Genomic DNA, 19,477 nt, shown 5'->3' with positions numbered 1-19,477 from the left:
CGCTTTCTCACAGCGAACATTTGTTTTTCGTTATCGTGTCAATAATCTCATGCTCATTGATTTGTTTGTTAGCAACGCGACATCTGCATACCTTCCCTGTGCAGATATTTTATCACATAACCAAAACATCAATTTTGCCCCTATCTTGGATAAATGTCTTAAAGAGTAATACATTTTTAAGCGCTCCGCAGCGAAAGGGTTAATTTTGGAAGAGGGATCTCTTGCTCAAAGTGGCTCAGAAATTCTTAGGTTTGTGCCGTTCCTTAGAACGCACCCAAATTTATTATCTATGAACGCATCTGTTTTCGCATGCCCCTTCTTACACTCGGTACATCTCGCCCTCTCTCTGACACGCCGCGCTACCAAGCGGATGTGTCGCTTCAACCGCTGTTCAACAAAGGAAAAACTTGTAACTCTGATTGAGATTTCTTGTTCTGTGATATTATAAGTTTAATCATCCGGCAAATGTTTTTTTTTTTTACATCGAATTATCTATTACGCGACGTGGGGCTTGTACTAACGACCAGCCCTCGGGTTATTCCAGCCTGTATCTTCTTTTTAGCAGATGATCGCCTGCGGCAGCGCGACATTATCGCGTTTACATCACGAAAGTACTTACTGAATCGTCGATGAAGGTACAGGGCTATCAACCGTTTTGCGTCTATCGATAAAAATTAAAATTCCGGTACAAAAATAAGCTAATGTTCACTCCGGACAGATTTAATTACTTAAGAGAGTTACAAAGATTTCACTTATCTCCACCTTCAATGCATACAAATGTACTAAACATTTATAACTCTAGTTATTTGACAAGTTCGTAATATTTGTTCACCTTACTAATGCAACTCACGTTGAATACGTGGTGTTCTAAAATTTAACCCTTTCCTTACCGCAGTTACTGAACCGGGCATGTGCGCCGCGAAGTGTGCACATTGCATGGCGGTAAATTGATGTTCGAATTTTCTTATTTGTTTTACATGTTTAAAGATTTTACTGGTATATCAATAAAAATAGAAGTTAGGATAATTCTTTGTAATATATTTGGCTGTGATAAATCTTAAAACAAGGATCTACACATAAGCCCACATTACAAGGTGGATGCCGGCTAACTCCGGCGCCGGTAACGAAAGGGTTAATAGATGGTGGGGTTGTATTCAGGGTCAAATTACGGTTTCGCAGAGGGCGTAATGTGGTCCTGTACCCGGCTGCACTAGATCCAGTTCGATATGGCCCCATGAGCGCAAGCAAAGTATAACTGCATCAATTTTATATATTTACAAAGAGCATCACAGTGTACACTAAATATCTTAGATTTTGAGCTGATAAGATGTATTTGTTTTCCAGGGAACAGTAAGTTCTATGTATCTTGCAAAGGAAATCGGGGGAACGAAATAACATTTTTGACGTCATTTATTTAAAAAAAACTACAAATATATATGTATGTAAAACATCACGTGTCGTACAGTCAGATATACATTTATGTTTACATACAAAACTACGGTATCGATAAAAATATTTTTAATGTACTTATATATATTATAGGTGTCGTTTACAGTGTTTTTTTAATTGTTACAATTGAATCAATTCAAAAAAAAAATTGAAAAGTTGCAAAAATTAAAACTACATTACAAAGTCTTCTTCAAATTTATTCTTCGGTGTGAGGGTAGAAACACAAATAATTCAAAGTAAACATACATGCAATTTATTTGATGGAAATACAAAAATCTTAATTTAAAAATGTAAAATGATGAGGTAAATATAACAATGTTTTTAGGAGTAATCTAAAATTCCAAAACAAAAACTTCTGTTTCAATACTACCCACATATGAATTGTTCCTTTTATCAATATAGGCGGTATATCACATATATATCAAAAAATTTAATACAAAGCTTTTTAAATTTAAACTTGTATCATTAATATATAATTCAATTTAATATCCTTTTAAAACTTACTCGAATTTTAGTATATAAAAAAGGTTCAACGATTAAGAGGCCTTTTACTAAATACATTTACTCTAAGGAGGGACGAGGGGGGGAGGGTTTGCTTTGTGTGACAAAAGGTGACACGAAATGGGGAAAAGGCTAAAAATAACTTCACAATCGCCGTTAAGACACATCGATTTAAAAAAGTGACATTTCAAATGACGTATTTCTTGAACCACTCTTTATATTTGTATATTCTTATGTAATTCTAGATTTTCATATACAAAACTTCTTATGAAAATATTGCTTATATAGGCAATGTTTTGGTTAGAATTCTTTGCTATTTCTTTTATACAGGGAACATAGTTTGATATTTAAGGCTTTTTGGGACATTAAAATCTAAAATCTTATTAAAATAAATGACAAAGTATATTAACCTATTAAATTCAATATTTATGTTATATAGTACAACGGTCGGCAAACGAAGGCTCTTTCGCTACTTTATTGAGGCACTCTCCAGAAATATTTTAGAAAATATGTAGTTAAAATCAGTTTTAAAATGTTTAGTTTAGTTTACTCATCATTATTTCAGTTGTAGAAGCCCACAGCTGGACATAGGTTTCCACCATATATTTCCAACAAGTCCGGTCGGAATCAATATAATATCAACAATTAAATTCAAAATGTTTAAAAGTTTATAATAATTAGCTAACCAGATGAACCACTTCAATGACCCTTAGAAGTGAAATTTTGTAAAATATCTGACCTCTTCTCACCTAAAGGAAAGTTTCAAGTCTCTAAACCCATTTCCAGAGATATATAGGGGGAAATATGTTATATACTGAGTGAAGAAATTAATCCGAAATATGTTTGCAACAGGCCAAAAAATTTTGACAGTACAGAAGTCTATAGGAACAGATAATAAACAATTATCAATTTTAATATTTTCGAATTTTGAAAATTAATTTTTATTACTATATTATCTATATATTAAGTAATTTATTACTTCTGAAAGTAATTAGTTTTGGAAACGGGTGTACTGAATATTAATTAACATCCATTTAAAGCTGGTATGTAAATCAACTATTTTTATAATATATATATTATAAAAACTGTTTCAATTTAAATGTCAACCGTCTCATTGTTGAATTTTTGTTTATTTGTGTAATGTATCCGAGAAAGTCTACACTTTACATATATTCTATTCCCATTTGGATGTAAAGTTTGCCGACCGTTGTTATAGGAAATTTTTACGCCATTGTTACTTCATTGTAGCGATGTACTTCTGCAAGCTATGCATGCGCACGGGACTTCTGTGCGACCTGTGCATGCTCTCGCAGGTGTGCCATGAGGAGCTGGACATATTCCTCGCGGTGTTTGCTGAAGTGCTGCACGTGTGGTGACCGATCCCAGCACTGCCAGGTGCACTGAAAAAGAATTGCAGAAATAATGTTATCTTTCTTGACAATTACAGGTTTACCTTACGTAAGGTAGCATAGATCTAAAGGCTTTTACCTGTGGAATGATATTTTTATTATTAGATAGGCTGAATCTAATCACCACCAGTCCATCAAGATGTAGTCCACGCAGTAATTCAGAGTCTATTGTTATACCTACGAAACCTATTTATATAATATTGTATATTTCACCGGTTCCAGAACTACGTTATTACGTGTAAGGACCACATGGGCTGTGCAGGCGTTCATGACGCAACGGTTCATCCCCACCACCACCCCCACACAGTCCCACAACGTCCAACACAGAGTATGCGTGTCGGAGACGCAATCCAATTGACATGAGTATAATGAATATAAATAAATATGTAAAATTAAAGTTGAAATGGTACAAGTGACAAGGTATTATTTAGAGAGAAATGAGACATACCTTCATGCCCATCTTACACCAGGAGTCGTAGACCGCCCTGTTGCTCCTTTCAGCGCCTACAGGGTCGCTGCGAGAGAGGAGAAAAAGAGCAGGCGCGCGGCATAGATTCGTGTGGAACAGCTGCGAGGACCTGATGTAGTGAGTTGTCGCCGCATCATGGAACGTCTTCATGTGATACCTGCCGAGAAATTACTGGTTTTTAAACGGTTTTATTTAGTTCGACCCGTACGGAATTTGTTTATTTGGGTCAAAATTAGAAATTGAAATTTAAGCATCTTCCCGTTGTCAGATTGATCCGAAATTTGGTACACACATTTAATTTAGACGACAATACAATATAATAAAATCAATAACATTAAAATTTTTCCTTAACCCTCTCAATATGGGTATCAAATGAAAGGACTACACTAGTAAAACACGATGATTATGTCAAAATTTAAAATTCAAGATGGACGCCGTTCCAATATGGCGGACTAGGTACATATTTTTCCACAACTACCACAATATGGGTATCAAAATACCGTTTAACTTAAAAGTTTTTTAACTGTATTATTAACTCCTGTATTTTAATTAGGTTAATAGAAGAATGACTTGATGAGTTTTATTCTCTCTCTCTCTCTGTCCATTACTCTAGTTCTCGATGATGATTAATTAAATTCAAGAAACTTAACATTAACTTAATTTTGGAATATATGTACCTTTGTCTCTCTTGCGTCTTATTTATGATTTACGGTAGCGAGACGAAGTCTCTCACCACAGAGTGGCTTGTGAAGTAGAAATGGGTATGAGCGTTACTCGCGGCACCGTCGCTGCCTTTTTGGAAGAGAAAGAGAGTCGCCACTTTCTTTCGGTTTTGTTGCAGGGTGGTGGGTGATGTAGTTAAGCGTGTAATGAGAAATGTGACGAGGGATTGAAGGCAATACGTGAATGTAATGTGGGTAAATGCTGTGATAAAACGTTAATAATAAAGAGAGAAATTGTGAAGGATGAGGATGAAGGAAGGATGGGTATATATGCCTATCCCGAAAAGAAGATGAAGGAAAAAGTATTAAAAAAATAGCTTAACGTGCCGTGGAAAGGGCAGAAAGATTTAAACAGGAATGAAATCCGTAGACGGATGCAATGAACCGAACTAGACCAGCTAATCTGAAATTTCAAGTGGCATTGGGGCAGACCACACAGAGCCGACTCTTTTAAAGAAGAAGCCGAAATTAGCCGATTGTCTCTTTCCAGAATTCGATGTGTAATATTTATCGCCAGGTAATATACGCAATAGCGTTTACACTCTACAATTTTATAAATAATTTTTATATTTTAATTCTAATATTAATTTTAATTTAATATTAATTTTATATATTAATTTTATAAATAAAATTATAGAGGTATATTAGTCAAATCAGATTTTTAATCGTAAAATTATTTAAAAAGTCCGAGTCTACTTCCTCGAAATATCTATCTTTATTTGAGATAATTTTGAACGGTACGAACTTCGACATCAATTGTACAGCAACGTGAAAATCACGAATCGATGATCAAATATCACGTGATTAATGCATTGCCGTATACGTTATCAGTCGCATTGCATTATTAAATTTAATCAGGTATTAAAGTATTACGGTGTAGGAAAAATCCACATAAGTTTAAACCTGTTTTATCCGGTTTAAGTTTCGTATTACAACGACCGTATGTAGTGGGCTGTAATTAAATCGTAATTTTATTATGTCATGTAAAATTTTTGATAATATACGCAACCTCATTGTAAAGTCAATCATTCAACTCATATTGTAAATATGTAATATAAGCAACCTCTATCACTACTCGCTCTTATTTTCCTAGCTTTCTAGAATGAACAAGTACATGCTTAGGCGGTAACTAACACCCACCAGCTAATTATTGCGCATATTTGTGTATTCCAATTTTGATTTTAAATTTGAATGCAGTTTTTTTCTTCTTCTTTTCAGCTGATGACGTCATAATGACAGGTCCTGCGCTGCTTGCATCTAATGACTTCCAGCTATCAACGGTTCAACTTTGGGGGGGGGGGGGGGAATCAACCCTCGCCGCGTCTACCAGCTTGTGGTCGCCACTTGAGGATCTTTTATCCCAATTGCCATCGCACGAGCGATGTGCCACGCCCACTTCCATTTCTGACGAGTAATCCTTCGAGCTATGTCGGTGTATCTCCTAATGTAAAACCCTAGTATAGCTCTCTCAATTTCTTTCTACGAGACCTAGAGCCTTCTTATCCGTGTGTCATCACCGGCAATACAATGTGTATTTGTCAAAGACCTTCATCTTCAAACATTGTGATATTTAGTAAGAAAAGGACCGATATTTAGCCATTTCCGCAGATGCAGTGGTAGCCGTGCAACAAAGGGCGGGCGGTGCACTTTATTGCACGGCTACCACTGCATCTGCGGAAGTGGCTAAATATTGGTCCTTTTCTTACTTAGAATGGACTTCCGCGAGGTAACGCCTGATTCCATTAAATATTGTGATATTTCTATTATTGCACTCGGACAATAATTACAGAAAAAACAATAACTGTTTGAATGTACCAAAACTTTTCGATCTGAATATACTGTCTTACAATGCACGAATTACAGAACCCTCTAAACAATAAACACTGAAACCTAGGATCAAGAAGTGCCGTAAATACGTGTGACCTAGTTATTTATAGATTTTTGTGTGCGGGTCTCGGAAATTCTAACCGAAAACTATCGCGAACTTACTGGAACCTTCTCCGTGGTATAAATAGGTGTACTCCCCATGTCGTGAGTTCAGTGTTGTTTTTCGAGTTAGCGATTAAGATCTACGATCAGTGATACAAAGTGAATATTTGGTAAGTTATTTGAACAGTGATTTCTTGAGCGATTTGGAAGTGTTGTTTGGACTAAGCGAAAGTATACTTTGTGTTAGAAAAGGATGACCGACTGATATATGAATAAAGGACTTCTTGTGAACCAGTGGCGTTTCATTTCCAGTCAGAACCCACAGCACGTAACAATATCATCATCATATAAGCTGATAGACGCCTATTGCAGGGCTTAGGCCTATTCCTAAGATGACTGGTCATATCATGTCTGCATCCGGCGACATTCTCCAGTCCACTAGTGGGAGTGGAGTTGAGTACCTTAGGCTCTAGAGGAAAGAAAATCCTTTCTCAATTACTGTAAGTAGGAGAAAACTGCAATAGAGAGAAATAAAACTTAATTACAGGCTCAATTATTGTCAGATAGGAAATTAAATAGCATAATAAGCACTAAAGTAAATAAAGAAATTAAATTAAATTGTAAATAAAGATATTGCAATAAGTAGAATAAAAGATAAATATATGTAAATAATAGAATGTAAAGCTACATAAAACTGAAATTTAAAGAAAATTGTAAATAGAGATACCTAGAATGTAGTAGTTGAGAATGGATGTATGGCGAATAGAACGGAAGAGAAAGACTGAGAAAATTGTGGAATGAAAGAAATAGAACGATAGATATTGTGATGAATAAAAGAGAAAGATAATAAAAAAGAGCGTGAGAAAATAATATCAAGAAAATAAGCGACCCGTCCTTCCCAAAGATAGCGGTACGAAAGGACCCCAATAGCAGGGTAAACGAGCGAACATTTTTTAATAATAATGTTGATATATTAAAAAATCTAAATATAGATTACTATCAAAAACCGGATTTTTATTTAATCACTTATATAATAGCATGATAGCATCCGTCTGGAGATAACGCCATAAAATTTTAAGCAACAAAAAGCTTTATGCCGCGGTAATAAGTAATAAATGTGGTAAATAATTAATTTGTTATTATTTGTGATTATTTTTCAATGTCGTCTGGAATGTATTAAGGTTGTGAATGTTCATACTTCATAGGTACAGATGATGATCTAGATTTAAACTAGATTTTAATTTGATATATTAAGATTTTTTTATGTCTATGTTAGTGTTTCCCGCCGTGGGGCCCACCCCCCACATGTGGACAATTTGAAAGTGGAGTAGAGTTTTAATATTGATATTATGCATGTTATATAGGAAGGCGTAACAATTTTAGAAAGGCTATAGTGGCGTCATTGCACATAAAAATGTTTTAATATGTTTATCATTATGCACTTTTCTAAGGACTTCCAGGATCTATTCATCGTGTGAATTTTTTTTGGTGATGGAAAAAATCAACTTTATATTTACTTGTATAAATATCTTTATAGAGTGCGAAGGACTTTTAAACCATATTAAAGTTTGCGAATAAATTGTTCTTCCAGTTACTATATATCAGGGGTGGCCAAGCTCCTTGATAGTTCGAACCATTGTTCGAAATTTGAAATTTAAGCCGCAATTTAATACGCATTTATAACACAACGAATACTTTTTTTTTACAAAAATTATATTTATTGAAATTATCTAACACGTATATATAACAGCACTTCTAATAATACTTAAGACGCCGATTAGTTAATTATGATCTGTGTTTGGATTTCTCTAATTTTATGGTGGAATAATAATAATCATTATTCACACCTGTAATTTGTTTCGATTTCCCACGAGCTGATATAGTTAATATAAATATAAATATTGAAATCGACAATCAATCAGAGCCAAAAATAATCGTTCAATAAGACGCACGTGGCACGCGAACCGCAGTTTGGCCACCCCTGCTATATTAAGGATATTGTGAAATTGACCACAAAAATATTAGATGAGGACAAGTTTAGTTCTAGATTCTTTTAAATTACGCGCTTATGCGATTCTTCTCATGATGTATACAACTTCTTCTTTACTAAGGAAGTATCTATAAAAATAGTTACTCACTCCATGTATGCTTTAAGTGTCTTCTGCATGATCTTGTTCTTGGGGAAGACGGCGATGGGGACGCCGATCGTTATCTCCGTGATGTCAGCAGCCGAGTCCCACACCTGGGCCGTCACGCGGTCCAGCACCGGTTGGTACCTTTAGACAATTACATTTTTAAACGAGTAATATACAGAAAATCATAAAATGTATATCGTGGCATAGTAAGTACCCATACAACGTTTTACTAGTAATTCATTTATATATATTCAGAGGTTTATATTGCACACATTTTGTTTCTTGATGAAGAACATTTTTTATTCTTCACCATCTTAATTTCAGCCATCATTAAAAGGGACGAGTATAAAAAACAAGTGTATTAGACTAATCAAGACAAATACTTATATCTGTAATAAATGTAGTGTGAAAATAGGAAAGTAAAAATTAAACTAAAAATGGCATGTAAATGTAATAATAAAGATAACAAAATGTGAACTTGTAGTGAGTGTTTTAGTAGTAAGACGGCTAAAGTGAGGTAATTAATGGTAAAAAATGAAAGGAATGAAAAAAATGAAATAAATGACACTGATAATGAAAAAAGACGAGAACGCCAATAATAAAATCTGTAGGACAGATATTAAATAATAATTAATTTCAATGTGTTATAATTCGAATTTTAAACACTCTTTTTCTTACTATGTTATAGCTTCGTTGTTTATAATTTCTAAAAGCATTTATTCTTGGATAAGGATTTATTAACAGCATACATTATATATTCGCTTATTTAGAGTTTTTACACGCATAACCAATCACCCTGTATATTGTTAAAGAAAATAAAACACATGATTTCTAGAGAAGTTATACAGGAATTGCAGCTGTAAAAACGCATTACTTACAGTTCTCTATTCTTCATGACCTGCGCGCAAACCTCGCCCCAGATGTAACCGCCCACGGAGAACCCGTGCACCACCATCGGCTGTTCGTTCTCGTTCGCAGCCAGGAGTTTCATCAGGTCAGCAGCGACCAGCTGTAACGTGACGTTCGGAAATTAATGAAGTAAAGAATAAAGTTCGTAACGAAAATCAGTTAAGGAAGTAAACAATCTTAATGCGGAATAGACATTCCTTACCAGTCAATCTAAGGTGGTGCAGAAATATTATACATTGCCTGGCGATAAATATGCACATCGACCTTTGGAAAGAGACAATCGGCTAACTTCGGCATTGTAGAGCGTTATCTCTGTCACACGAAATACAAACAGTCTCGTATGTATTAACACCATTATACCATATGTATATATATATATTATAATTCTCAGTTACTTCCATTTCACTATCTGTGCTTTCAAAGAGGTCAATATCACTAAATCATTATATTAATTAGTGTTTATTATGTATATTTGTAATTTTCCTAAATATTTATACGTGAACATAATGTGAACATAATTTATTTATTTTATTTTACCCCAACCTAAAACCATCACTTCTTAAAAAATTGGTGTATTTTATACAAAGAATGAAAATAATTATCAAAAGAAGGAAACGATACTTGTTTTAACAGCTCCTAATGGATACCGGTCTGTAATTTGAGTTCACAAAAAAAAATTATAATGCTGTAAGAGTTACATTGCATCATCGTCAGCGGTGCATCGAAAAAAGGAATACCAGAGAAATAAAATTCCTCATATACATCGGGCGAAAGAGAGCTCTCCACAACACTTCTAGATTTGTGACTGGCCGACGATTTTTATTGGTTGAACATTGTTTATTTTAAATTGGTATAAATATGGTCTAAGCTTGATGGATATACACGTACAACACCCGTTTTTAAGGGGCGATCGCCCGCTCCCTAACCGCGAACAGCGTGGGCGAACCGAGGTTGGATACGGATCCCTCCTTGACTCGCTGTGGTCTACGCTGCCGTCCCAAAAAGCATACACACAACACGAACACTACACAGCTCTACTCTAGAGCGCTTTACTACGTGAAAAAGACTTCATGCAACTGTAACTCAACAGTTCAGCTGTGGTTTTATTTTTAAGTTCACGGACCCTTCTGCTCTGGGAACTCAACTCCGATAAAGTTGTAAAAGCCCCGGGGCTGACAGCATCAACCAAGAATAAGTAATAATGATATCCATAGAGGGGCGGACTGCCGCCCCTGGTCGAGAACAGCGTGGGCGATCCGAGGGCGGATCCAGATCCTAAGATTGTCGAGTGGTCCACTCTACCCACCCAAGCTGCCCCGATTTGTATGGATATCTCAGATCAAGATGCGTTTAGAACCATCGGAGCTTTGTTTGGAGAGATACCATTTTTATCATTATCACCATCATCTCAGCATACAGCGTAAGTGATCTGCTGCTTAAATTAGGTATCCCCCTGAGATTTCGAGTAGAGTTTTTTTTCTTAATATGAAAAACTGTTTTTCCACGGAGGTGAGCTCTATCGCTAGCATTTAAACGGTATCTGTTTTTTGTGCGAGCGCAAGTCACGCGCGTCGCAGAGATGGCTGGATATTTCGTGACGGTCCTCCGGGAGGGCGTAGGTGTGAAAGCTTTCCTATCGCTCTAATATGCCATGTTAATATACGAAAGTGAACCACTGTTGAAAGATGGATTCTGATCTCTTGAGGATGGGATCTAATAACAGAGGGCTTAGGGCCTTCGGTAGCGTTTTTAACGGTGGTGGGTGGGGAACGGGGAAAATCGTCTCCCGATGGGGCCCCGTTAGAAGTGTAGGCCCTCCTGGTCCCCTTACGCCTGCCCTGAACATCTTTCTTTGCGGAGGTCTCTACCATCATTTCGGAGTCCGCCCTGCAAAGCAGCGTCTTTGTACAAATTCATGAAACAGACCTTTGAATTTGAAATCCACCACACGACAAATTACACATGATGAGAGTTCATTTATACAAAATCAATTTCCAGATTTTTTACACATACCTGTGAACCTTTCAATGGCCACATGAGCTGCCACGGCGTGCAAGACACGGAGACGACGTCGAAGCCTTGCTCCAGGTAGAGCGAGGCGTACTTCATCACGTGCTTCTGGCGGGCCAGGAGCCAGTTTATCATCACGCATATCGGCCTGTTCAACTGTTTGTCCAATCTGGAACAAGTGTTTTAACTTCAGTATAATTATTTCTAGGTTGTATTCACGAAACGTACTAGCATAAGAAGATATACAATAAATACTATATCAAATGAGATGGTTTAAAGTTGTCTCATCATAATTCTTAAATGTGAAAAGTGAAAATATTTTTTATTAATTCATGTCAGCCGATAGACACCTACTGCAAGGTATTGCATAGGTTTCTTCAAAAACAATCACCTCTATGTCCCTGATTATGTCGTCATATCCCCTATTAAGGGTGGCGAGGATAAGGGGAGGTGGGGGGATGAGGATAGGCTTCCCTCCGCGTGTACTGGCGTAAACAATTACACACAAATTAATCTATTTCATTTTTAGATGTAAAAGCTCTAAGAGGTTGAATGTATGTCGTTTGCTTTTAATAATGTATGTGCACCCTTTGTGAATTTAATGGTTTCATAAATAATAAATAATGTATTGATAATATAAAGCATTTTCAAAATTTGAATTAACTCATATTGAAATTAATTTTAATTAACTATATGTCTCTGGTGAATGTACTGCCAGAAGTTATTGGCCCAGTGTTTCCCAGCGAGGGGCCCACGACCCGCAATTTTATTGTTAACTCTTTCGCTGCGAAGCGCCTGAAACTAAATAACTCTCTCAGCAGCCGGCGCGTTAGTAGATTGTCTGTACGAACGACACGCATTTGGTTATACGACAAAATATCCGCGCAGGAAGCGTATGCAGTTATCGTTGGGAGCAAATAAATTAATGACCATAAGCAAGCAATCATTGTAATTATAATATATATATATATATATATATATATTATAATTAAAGTAATTTAAAACAAATGTACGCGGTTTGCGAAGAGATAGCGTCTGTAGCCGGGCGCCAGAAGGCGCTGTTCGCTGAGAAAAAGTGTCTGTAGTCGAGCGCCAAAAGGCGCTGTTTGCAGTGAAAGCGTTAAGGGGACAATTGGAAAATGGACTAGACAAGAATTTTGGAAAGGCTTAAGTGCAGCATGGCACACAAACACCTTAAAGGGCTATCGTATTGTAATAGAAAAAAAATATTATTGTAACATATTTCAGAGTGATCACTTTAGAGCAGGGCTTCCTAAACTATGGGTCGGGGCCCAAATGGGGTCGCATAGCAAAACTCTGGGGTCGAGAGATTTTAATGTCAAATATTTATAATATATATACCATTTTATAACATCAGTAGAGTTGACGAAATACAGTGGACTTGCAGCGTCTAGACACGCGCATTTGTTGAACATTTTAAAGTTATATAAACGCAATTTTATAATTTTTTGTGCAATTTTAATTTTAGATTTTTGTATGTTTTAAAACGAATTCTAAAACTATATATTTTATATGTATATGTATATTGTTACCTAATAAATAAATCATCAAAAAATAATAATTTATTTTTCTTTTATTTGTATGGGGTTGTCAAGAAACTCGCAATCATAAATGGGGTCGTGAATGACTAAAGTTTAAGAAGCCCTGATTTAGAGTATTGGGAGATATGTGCTTTGATACTTTTAGATTATGAATAAGCTATACATTTAATTTAATTTATTTTATTTTATATTCACACATTGAATATATCATTAGGTATCATATATAGTGTTATATTAAAATAGACAACAATAAAAATGTTTATAATCAATTAACATATCTAAAATAAATTAGTAGTAGTTTTTTTTTTTTTAAATAGCATGTTAAAAATAGCTTTATTGTACGCTATACGTTAATAACGAGTGCATTATGCGCTATTAATCGTAGCGTTATCGCTGCATCGGGAGCCGAACGGACTTTGGCCCAATTAATTTGTAATTCAGATGTCAGTCATTTGACAAATGGGTGCGTTGTTTTATACAATAAACGTACATATATAGACGGATACTGCTTAGTATATATACAGGAACAAATTTGTAATTTCTAGTTGAGGCCTATGTACTAGAGTCAGCATAGAGAAACATTTCTAATAGATAATTCTACCTGCAAACGGAACGTAAGACGTCAAGTTGTCGAAGGACCTTTTTTATATAAGATACTAGCTGATCCCGCAAACGTTGTTTTGCAAAAAAAATTAAAGTTTTTAATTAACAAATGTAAGATAATGGTTGATCGTAGAGGGGTGAAAATTTAGGTTTGTTTGTATTTTTGTATGCTGTACCATAATAAAATAAAAACCAAAAAAATTGTCTAAAAAATTAAAAATAAAATTTAGGGGTGGACCACCCTTATCACTTAGGGGTATGGAAAATAGATAGTAGCCGATTCTCAGACATACTGAATACGCATGTAAAATTTGGTAGAAATCGGTCAAGCCGTTTCGGAGGAGTTCAAGTTCGAACACCGTGACACGGGAATTTTATATATAAGATATGTGAGGCCAGACGGGAAAAATATTGTAGTCGCTTCGTTCTGTCAGTACGCTGTCAATGTCTGCAACGACTTTTCTTTCCTCTGTCTCCACTTACTTGGGTTTTCCAAGGCACAATACGGCGGTACTATAGTACGTCAAAAGCGACAGCGACTTTTCAACTATTGATGTGTTATGATAAAAATTTAGTTACAAGAACAAGTTAGGTATACGAATCATAAAAAAATTAGCATTTCACGTTACGTGGCGCGGAAATGCGCGAGAGTCGCGCGGACAGGCGTATTATCGACTAAATTTCGAACCCAGCTAATAAGGGGTAGAGTTGCGCATGTTTTTTTTTTATTATTTGTACTTAATAGTTTATAATATAAGAGTTTTAAAAAAGAAGAATGTACCAGTTATTCAACAACCTGCCGAGAAAACATTCTAAAGAAGACAAAACCTGACAGTAAGATGTGCCAAGTCACTACCTATTTTTAAGAAAATGGTTAAAAATTATTTACTAGATCTATGATTATTTATACCTTCATTCATTACTTTTTCTTCCTCTGTTTCTTTATTTTATCCGAGGCAAGTGCGATCCAAATCAGTTTGAGTTTTTATTTATTATTGTATTATATTTATAATATGTATTAAACCTTTTTTATTATAAGTATATATGTTATATACGTATGTATGTATGTTTAAGTATGTATGTCTATGTATGTTTATGTATATTTATGTTCATTTGTTTGTGAATATGTATTTTTTTTGTACACGTGAACTACCCTTTATAAGTACTATTATCTTTTCCTTACTATGGTTGTCTGTAAGAGATTGTCTTGAGTGATAAGACCGCTCATTGTACTTTTCTGTATATTATTGTATCTGTATATTATATATAGTATATTATATAAAGTATCTTATCGTGTACAATTAACAATACTAAATAAATAAATAAAAACCTCAACAAGGTGCATAGTGAAAAATAACAATTATTTTTAGTTGAATGGTTTTCGTCTCTTAACGATTTACCATTTATTTTGTTGTTCAGTAAGTGGAGAAGTCTAATACAGTGATGCGGTTGTGATGAAAGCTGTTGGCGGAAGCCCTTATGACGTGAACTTTAATACTTCCAATGCTGTAACAAAATCCACCTGGAAGAATATGGTCACACAGCTGTACTCGTAATTCAAAACTGTATGGATTTATTGGGAACGACATATCTTTTTTGCATCTTAATAACATCGTGTTATTCTGAACCAACCAGTAGCTTTATATTATTCACAAATATATAAATATATAGAGAGTTGAAAACACAACCAGCCATCTATTTAAATTTAGTGATGTGTTGGAAATCTTTGAGGACGTCGTCACCAGCATTATTACGGTGGAAATGGTGATGATAAAATTTAATGGAATCAGGCGTTATTTTGCAGAATATCATCCTAAGTAAGAAAAGGACCAATATTTAGCCGCTTCCGCACATGCAGTGGTAGTCGTGCAACAAAGTGCACTGCACTCTGCGTTTGGCACTAATCGGTGTAACATAACTCTTGAAGATGCGCCGTGGAGGGGTAACACACGTTTTGAGTGATTTAACGGTGGTAGTTGTGTAATTCGCATTGTTTGCCGCATGCGCATTTATCAGAGGGCTGGCGAGCGGTGCGCTTTGTTGCACGACTACCACTGCATGTGCGGAAGTGGCTAAATATTGGTTCTTTTATTACTGGTGATGATAATGACTATGGTGTTACATATACCACTGTACTACGCATTAGATATGCGTGCGGCGGGAGACGGAGGGAGGGGAGGACCGTTTACTCAGTTTCGTCACATTGCCGCTAAACCTTACAATATCAATTTCATGCGAATTCGGCTAACTTTCACCTACTATAGTACTATTTTTCACTACGAACGCATACAAGTCGAATTTAAAACAATATTTTTCTATCGTTTACAGGCAAAGCATTTGAATTGTCTCGCCTGATGAAGATTTCTACTATACTACATGCTTGCCTAGTAGAAACCTAATTATTCCTGTTACTACACTAGATTACCAATTTCATCAATCAATTTATATCAGATCGAAACTTACTATCATTTATATAAACAATACACCGTAAACGAGGTGTCTAATGCCTCATGTATATTCATATCTATTCACTCGTATATTTCTAAATAACTATTGTCTGCGATTCCTTATTTACAAACACTCGGACAATTATTAATTTATACAATAGGCCCACGCCCTATAAGTACATTATGTCGTAATTTCATGACCTTATTGTAATAGAATTCTTTTAGAATTTTTATAACAGACACTGATGATGTGAATGTGGTCACTATGTGATTGAAACAATATGTAACGGCACATATCATCACCACAGCTGGACATAGACCTCCTTTATAGATTTTAATTAGAACTGGCTGAATGCGAGTACCGGTTTGAGATGACCTGAACAAGGTCTTAACGATATAGTTATGGTCCCAGGATGTCGCTGGACACCGGCAGCGCAAGACCAGATATCTTTGCGATCTTTCAGCTGAAAAGTGGACGTCTATCAGCTGAAAAGATGAAGCTTCTGAAATTCTCACGATGACGTCACAGGTTGGCTCTACCGAGAGAACTGAAAACGGAAAATCTCATTGTTGAATAAACGTATTTTATCTTTATCGTAAACACTTTTAGATCAATCCCCAATCACCCGTATCAAGTGTGGTCACTCTGAAAAATGCTATATTTTTAAATATTAAAATGCGACAGGTCAATAACTTCCGGCGATACTGTCTGCAGGTACAGATAATAAACTATAATAAAATTTATTATGTAGTAAAAGGACCAATATTTAGCCACTTCCGCACATGCAGTAGTTCATCTTAATTTAAGATGCCTCGTGGAGGGGTGAAACACGTATTGAGTGATTTGGCGGTGGCAGTTGTGTGATTCGCATTGTTTGTCGCATACGCATTTATCAGCGGGCTGGCGGGCGGTGCACTTTGTTGCACGACTACCACTGCATGTACGGAAGTGGCTAAATATTGGTTCTTTTTCTTACTTAGGATGGACTTCCGCAAGGTAACGCTTGATTTCTTTAAATATTATGTAGTAATTCGAATTTCGAAAAAGCTGTTTCTTACTATATATTACGATATTTATTAATACTAAAATCATTATTTTTAAGTTGTATCATATATGAATTGAAAGCTAATACGCTATATCTTTACCCTGGGGCGGCTCTAGCTCATGTAGCGCAAGTGTGCAATGAAGCCCTGGCGCCCCCTAGGCCTGAAGGCTATAACTATTAACTTTGCCGTTGTAACAAGAAAGTTTTTTCATATTCCAACAAGCAATTTTATAAGCAGATATAGCTTACAGTATTAAACTTTAAATAGGTGCAATAAGGTTTATTTCGAGTTGAAACAAAATGTTCGAAAAAGAAGCCGCCCATAGGGCGCTCGCGTTTGATAACTGCCACCACCGCGCTGGCTGACCGCTTCTGTCATATCATTGCTGTACCATGATGGTACAAGACGATGCTTTTATCTGTCGCCGCGGCGCCCCCTGGGACGGTGCATCGCACACCCTGCACTATAAGTCGCCCCTGTCTTCATCTTTCAACAATCAGATTATATATAATGTTAGTATAAGCTAGTATATGACTCCACAGACTTCGTACTGTAAGCAATTGGCCGGTCACATAGTAATTAAAAATAAAAAAGATATTTTAGAGTGATCATTTTATTTTTCATTTCAAACTTCGAATTGTAAATAATTATTGCCGACAATGATAACTTTTCTATTTAGTACACTATGTGTTATATATATTTTGTTGGAGACTGGCTGGGTCATATAAAACCACTTTATATTTTTATTTGTTTTTTATATTAACAGTTGGTGTCGCGATGCATGTTTTGTTTGTTTGTTCTAACAGTATGTGGCGTACAAGTATATTATGTATTATTTTACTGTTACCTAGTTATATAATTATATATAATTTACTGACATAATTTAAATATATATTTAATATTTGATACGTAGTTAAGCATTTTTTTAATGGCTACCGCTTTTGGGGACCTCTGGTGCCCTATCTTTGGGAAGGACGGGGTCGTTTATTTTCTTTATTTTTTTCACGTTCTTTTTTATTATCTTCCTCTGTAATTCATCGCATAATATATCTTTCTACTTCTTTCATTCCACAACTTTCTCAGTCTTTCTCTTCCGTTCTATTCGCTATACATCTTCAACCACAACATTCTATGTAACTTTATTTACAATTATTATACATAATATTTTTGTTTGATTACATTAACACCTTCATTGGTTTCGATAGATGTACCGTGTATAGTAGGTACTTGGACAGTCTTAAAGAAAAATATCAACGAACATTGTTCCTCTTTTAATATATCGTGATACAAATAGAGGCCACGAGTAATGTAGAACAGAATGCAATTACTAGAGCTCGTAATTAGGGCGGGTCCTGACCATCTGCACAACACAATGGATTAACCTGTTTAGTAACTTGCCTACCTACTGTAGATCTAATGTTAATTACGTGGTATTTTAACGTAAAGGCATATTCACACTCTAACCTCGTGCATCTACCGCATGGATGGTGGCCCGCCGACAGCAAAAATAATACTCTCGTACATTCGAAAAATATTGAATTATATTCCAGAATAATTTTAATAAATGATTATCAATTCTTTATTGTCTTTAATTATCTATACTTCTGGCGGCCGGCCCGCCATCAGTTCATGATTTGCCCGAATGGCCCCTAGTCGTAATAAGTCTGTGCAACCATGATCTACTGGCTTAACCACTTCTGTACGTCAACTATAGTCGACGGACACAGGTGTATGCAGCCGGCTTTTACCTGCTGCGATACCAAGCCTGTCTTGCTGTCACATATGTGATGTTTTACATTACAAGCAGATATTACTTGCTGTGACGTGGCATTTTAACATAAAGGCATATTCACACTCTTACCTCATGCATCTACCGGCTTAACCACTTCTGGACGTCGGCTATAGTCGACCGGCACAGGTGTGTACAGCCGGCTTTTACCTGCCGCAGCACTGAGCCCGTCTTGCTGTCACATTTGTGATGAGTGTTTCACATTACAAGCAGATATTACTTGTAATGTTGTGACGTGGCATTTTAACGTTAAGGCATATTCACACTCTAACCTCATGCATCTACCGGCTTAACCACTTCTGTACGTCGGCTATAGTCGACCGGCACACGTGTATGCAGCCGGCTTTTACCTGCCGCAATATTGAGCCCTTCTTGCTGACACATTTGTGATGAGTGTTTTACATTACAAGCAGATATTACTTGTAATTTAATTATGGCAGCGTTTACCTTTTATTTGTGTTTCAAAATTATATATATATATATATATATATATATA

At 35.8% G+C, this 19,477-nt stretch overlaps 1 protein-coding gene across 1 annotated transcript in view; it reads right to left on the bottom strand.

Annotated features, from left to right (window-relative positions):
• Nucleotides 1-2,882: 2,882 nt before the first annotated feature.
• Nucleotides 2,883-19,477, bottom strand: part of LOC137923709 (transmembrane protein 53-like) — a 33,722-nt gene continuing 17,127 nt past the window's right edge. The window contains exons 4-8 of the mRNA XM_068766955.1: nt 11,537-11,702; nt 9,493-9,623; nt 8,618-8,755; nt 3,808-3,985; nt 2,883-3,350 (exon numbers count right to left, since the gene is read on the bottom strand). Of these exons, the coding sequence (XP_068623056.1) occupies nt 3,216-3,350; nt 3,808-3,985; nt 8,618-8,755; nt 9,493-9,623; nt 11,537-11,702 (748 nt within the window). The 3' untranslated portion in view covers nt 2,883-3,215. The remainder of the gene's footprint in view (nt 3,351-3,807; nt 3,986-8,617; nt 8,756-9,492; nt 9,624-11,536; nt 11,703-19,477) is intronic.

Source organism: Battus philenor, unplaced genomic scaffold (assembly GCF_028537555.1).
Source record: "Battus philenor isolate CCGP_79_NKW_IND1 unplaced genomic scaffold, ilBatPhil1.0.hap1 SCAF_22, whole genome shotgun sequence".
NCBI classification, from domain to species: domain Eukaryota; kingdom Metazoa; phylum Arthropoda; class Insecta; order Lepidoptera; family Papilionidae; genus Battus; species Battus philenor.
This window is presented reverse-complemented; position numbering and strand designations above follow the sequence as displayed.